The 5,289-nt window shown below is 40.7% G+C and overlaps 1 protein-coding gene across 1 annotated transcript; it reads right to left on the bottom strand.

Annotated features, from left to right (window-relative positions):
• Positions 1–453: 453 nt before the first annotated feature.
• Positions 454–4,525, bottom strand: LOC131251538 (pectinesterase-like). Its single transcript, XM_058252294.1, has 2 exons — positions 3,626–4,525; positions 454–1,350 (listed from the first exon to the last, which is right to left on the bottom strand). Exons 1-2 carry the CDS (start codon positions 4,515–4,517, stop codon positions 659–661), a joined length of 1,584 nt encoding a protein of 527 aa, XP_058108277.1. The 5' UTR covers positions 4,518–4,525; the 3' UTR covers positions 454–658.
• Positions 4,526–5,289: the final 764 nt, after the last annotated feature.

Raw genomic sequence — 5,289 nt, 5'->3', positions numbered from 1 at the left:
AGGCCTAAAATGGCGTGAACCACTTGAGCCTTATATATGCTTCAATTTTGGATACATACTCTAAAATGACCTCGCAAAAGAGATGGACGGTGTGGATAAAACATATACATCATGATGGACCCCGCAGTCCTGGTGTTGGGGCGAACACGCAATCCACGTCCACGTAGGCTGGCTATGGATGTGACTTTGTTCAAAAATTCAAGCCAATGGACAGTCTATGCCTTGCCACCATTTTGTTCATAACCATTCATTTTATGCACACCAATCTAAGATTAAGATGGTTTGATCCGTCGATTTTTCAGGATATGCCTCATCCGCAATGGGCCCCATAATCTCGACAGCCCAAATTACTATATGTGAATAATTCAACATCACCTAAAAGATAGTATTGAAAAATCACCATACTTTAACGAAAAAGAATGTAATAGTTCAATAGAAGGAACATATGCATTTTCAAAACAATGACTTTATTATCATATGTAAAAAATACAAATTACATGGGGCCCAAGACCCCATCAGCAGTGGTCTTAAATTCAATGAAGTGTACAACCATTTTCTCTACCTAAACTTTAATAAATACATGTACCAACAAGATAAAAAGAAGAAGAAATTAAAGAACAGAAGTCATAAGCAATAACCACATGACAGACGAAACATTTCAAAGCCCTGAAGTATAAGGCACCCCACTTGCCGGAATCCATGAACCCCCACCCAAGAAACTGCCGGCGGTATATTTTCCGGCCTCCGCTGCACTCGTGATAACATGAAACCCAGCCCATTTCACTCGCCTACCGGTGGCAGCCCCACTGCCAGTATTCATATACTCTCCATAGTAAAGAGTACTTAAACCAAAACTCCCACTCCATTCAAGCCACCCTGCAGGATTAATCAGATCACCGAGATCCGTCTTCATGATCACGGTCCTTGAATACTTCTTCCATGGACGGCCCAGATATGTATTGATCGACCCTTGTACGGGCCTCAGGTCTGATGCTGCCATGATCCTTGAATTGTGGATTGAAATGCCAGTGTTTTCATTCGGGTCCGATCTTCCTTGAGCGGTCACCGTATTCTTTTGATTGCTCATGGGCCGTCTTACATATATATTGCAGTTTTGGATGACTGCTGCTGCATCTCCAAATATAAAATCAATTGTTCCATAAATATCGCAATCTCTGTAGAATTGTCGCTGGGAGTAGACGTATAACGTATCTTGGTAGCCCTTGAAGCTGCATTTGTAGAATACTGAGAAGTCTGCTCCTGATCGGAGCGCGACCGCCTGATGTTTCTGTGGCCCAGCCGTGTTCTGGAACGTCATGTCTCGGGCGATGAAGCCGTCTCCGGTGACCGCTGCAAGGATATTTTTGTGCAAGTCAATATCAAAACATAGATTTTCTTTATGATGTAGAGCTGGTTGCGGACAATTTCATGGTCAAGATGGAACGGAGAAGGCCCAATCAGAGGCGGAAGTGATATGGACCATTAGAACCTTAAAATAGGCATATCTCGCACACCGAAAGAGTTATTCAAAGTATATTATATGATTTTGGGCAGGGGAAGCTACTTTGGCCAACCAATCTAGATATGCAGGGTTGCCCGTGCCGAATTTGTGATGAGATTCCATTAGATTGACGGTGGAAAATCCATTTTATTTTTGCTTTTACTTTTTATAGTAATTTTGTCCACCATAAAAAGTGCTTAGAAAAATTTGGAGAATAACATGGTTTTGCTGAAAAACGTGAAGTCTAGTGGAAATCATAATATTTTAGAGATTTTGAGTTGGAGTTTGATTCCGAAACTTCTTTCCTAAGGTTCATATCACTATTTAAGAAACGGTAACATATCACTATTTAAAGGATTGTAAACATTTTTTTAAATTATTTTAAATAATCAATCAATTTATTTTAAATTTTATTAAAATTATTTTCCATGTTTTAGCTCATTGATTCGATGAATCAATTTGAGGAGTCTCCGAGTAGTTAGTAGTTATCAACTAGGAATATGATGGTCGACCTCATCACGTCCATCACATTTTTTCTTGCTTGTTAACGTAAGAAGATGAGTCACCGGACTTTTTTTTTTTTTCTTGCTGCTTTTTGGGTCATACACAAACTTTCTAGTCACAATGTATGAAATCAAAGGAAGATGGTATGATAGAGCGGGATGAACTAGACTTGCAGTGCCATCTTCCCACAGTACACGTGGAAGGTGAGATCTTTCAATCGGACCCATCATGGATAATTTATGTTTTAAAAGTCACACCTATTAGAGAATCCAATCCGTCATTTTTTTTCTTCAATTTCCCTTGACCGAAGCATTTTCGATCTCTACACTCACCTTGAGGGTCACCAATCAGATGATCAGGATTTCCCAATCGGTATATATTTTGATACATCTGCCATCTAAAGTAAGGGTAACTAGATGGACGGTCCAAATCATAAATAAACCTTCCAAAAAAACTTTAGAGATGAAAGTACCATATGTCCTTGAGATTGTAACATATCGTCCCTCAAAGACAAAAAGTACACGTAACGGAAAGACAATCGTAAGAAGCTTCCTTACTTTTGACTCAAGCAAAAGCGAGATTTCATTTTCAAATACTGTTAAAGTCATCATTAAAATAATCATACTTGGAAAGAATGAAATGCTCCAGTGCCCTCGAGCAAGTTATAGTGATCCTATTTGCATCTCTTCTGACCGTCCGATCGATCAATCTGAATCGTTCATCAAGTCCAGAACACTTTTCATGGGCTACTAAATAAGAATAGAACTGATTGGATGATCCAATCTATCCATGGGTTGGCCTTATTTTCAATATCCATCCTTTTTCCAAGATAAGAATGGATGGTTATGACTACATTCTTTAGAATCAATCCATGATGGAACTTAATAAATAGATGGGATCTATTTGTTTATTAGACCTTTTTGTTTAAAGGATCTTGACCGTCCATTTTAGATTGCTATACACTAGCCCACTAGATCAATACTCATCTTTTTATCATAAGCTTTGAAATTCTATTTTCAATAACATAATGCTGGAGACTAACATAGTAAATTTTGAAAATTTCATCCATTAAAAATAGTATCGCGGAGATAGATGTTTTGCAAATCCAACATGCAACTCTCTACATCCCAACGTGCGTGACTTGTTCAACATCCAAGCCGTTCATCAGGTGGCCCCACCATGTAGATGTCCCGGCCAAGAAGGTAGGTGGTCCCCTGTGTGCATCTGAATATCCACTTTTGGTATTCATCAGCCCACCTAATGGGCCTTTAATGAGGTGGGCCCCACCATGTAAATGACTCGGTGGAGAAGTCTGGCAGTTCTACATGCACGTCTTGTACAACACACACGTGGGCCGTTTTCTTAATTACCATCCACTTTTCGTATGCCTCAGCCCACCTATTGTAATGGTGACCTGAGTTCTCCGCCGGTCGGATGAGTGGCTCGGATGTTATACACAAGATATGTAAACGTCCATGCCACAAACTGCTTGCAGGATTAGCAAACCTTGTTTATGGAATCTCTTTCTAAGCTATAATATCTTTTACATGAAAACTAATTAACTCAAACCCATCTAAGAAATTAAAGAAATTTAGATTGAAGATTCATGAATAAACTCACCAAAGGTTGCTGATCGGAAAGTCGTCGAACCATCTTGAACATTCTTGTTGCTGGTGACGATAGTAGCATCGATGCCGTCGCCGATAAACATCAGATTCTTCATTTTCTTAATCTCCACGTTTTCACTATAAACACCAGCTTTAACATATATAATGAATCTCTTAGTTCCACTCCTTAGCTTCGAAGAAGCGGCGACAGCTTCTGAAATAGTTTTGTAATTGCCAGATCCGTCTTTGGCTACCACAAGATCAGCTTTTGAGGCTGTGGTGGATGATTGGAGAAGCTTCCTCTCAGTGGCTGAAACCCAATTTGGGAAATTGCCAGCAAGTAGCCGTCGACCACCGCCTGATTTACTAGATAGAGCGGCGGTTGATGTAGCCACTGCCTTATTAATTGCCAGTGAGTTGCTAAGAAGTTTTGATATGTTGCCAAACATGATTGGTAAGGAGGCTAAATGCGATGTTGAATTGAGCTCGATGAATCCATTTTGGCACGTTTGTTCGTTGGCGACCGCCGCACTTAACCATGTCTGAGCATCTTCGAAGCGACCTGGATTTGTGGACCCAAGTGAGCGATTAAGGTGGCTAATTGTGTCTTCGAAAAGCTCCACACAATCAGTCCATGCCATCTTAGCTCGATCGTCCAAAGAGAATAGGTCCATGTTTGACATGAGCTGGTAAGCCTGTTCGGCATGGTCCACAGTGGCCTGGAGGGCTAAATCACGGAATCCGAATTGGGTGTCATCAAGGGTTGATAGAGGAGTAGTACTAATAAGAGAATCACAGATTTCAGGATATGGGGTTTGGCTACATGATGATATTTTGTCACCTTTCAAGACTCTAAGGGCTGAAAAAAGACACACACTAAAGAAATATAGTGTAAGCTTATCCATGGTCAGAATTTTTTTCTAATGCTTGTGATTAATCTGATGATGTGGTCTTTTTATAAGGGGCATATGACAGCTGATTTGGGTAATAGAGATTTGAAACGGGTTAGGTTTGGGTTGAAATATTCGACCATGCATGCTTACGTGATGGAGAATATATGCACGTTGTTGTTATTTGAATTGCGAACCAGTTTCGTAGTCTGCTGGACCACCTAAAACTGTTGCCCGTGGGCTCCATCACCATAATGGGTCCCACCGTCGTTGATCGGTTCCATTCATCTAGTGGGCCCAGATCTGGATGGCCTAGTTTTTCATCCAGTAAAGGATCTTTTCATGCCGAATGTCAACGGTTCTGCTGTTTTGGTTCTCATCTTGAGAACCGATCACCAAAAAGCAACGACACAGCGACTTTTGGTGCCGTATCATCCTTCTGCCAACAAGCTACTTGTCTACGACATCCATGGTAGACCGCAGAGTGAAAAGATCCCCGGGCAGAGAAATCAGACTGGTCCGTTCATCAGATGTACCACACGGTTTGAGCGGACGGTATGAACGAAGATACAGGCGTGGCCCATATAGTAAGTGGATCAGTCTGATTTTCAAGAAGGATGATCTTCATTTTGGGGCCTACCATTTACACGGTAAAGATGACCTATATGTCAGCAGGAAAGATGCTACAGTGGCTGTAAATAATCAGTCCTTTCTAATGAACTCGATTAGATCATTTGAATTGATTAAAAGCCTAATTAAACTTTCATCAATGGTATTACTTTAAGGG

Source organism: Magnolia sinica, chromosome 7, assembly GCF_029962835.1.
Source record: "Magnolia sinica isolate HGM2019 chromosome 7, MsV1, whole genome shotgun sequence".
Classification (NCBI taxonomy): domain Eukaryota; kingdom Viridiplantae; phylum Streptophyta; class Magnoliopsida; order Magnoliales; family Magnoliaceae; genus Magnolia; species Magnolia sinica.
The sequence above is the reverse complement of the archived record's forward strand: the minus strand, read 5'-3'. Positions and strand labels throughout refer to the sequence as shown.

Coding starts and splice junctions, on each gene's coding strand:
- LOC131251538 (XM_058252294.1), bottom strand. CDS start 4,517: ATGGATAAGCTTACACTATATTTCTTTAGTGTGTGTCTTTTTTCAGCC. Junction 1,351..3,625: donor TTTCCGATCAGCAACCTTTG/GTGAGTTTATTC, acceptor ATATCCTTGCAG/CGGTCACCGGAGACGGCTTC.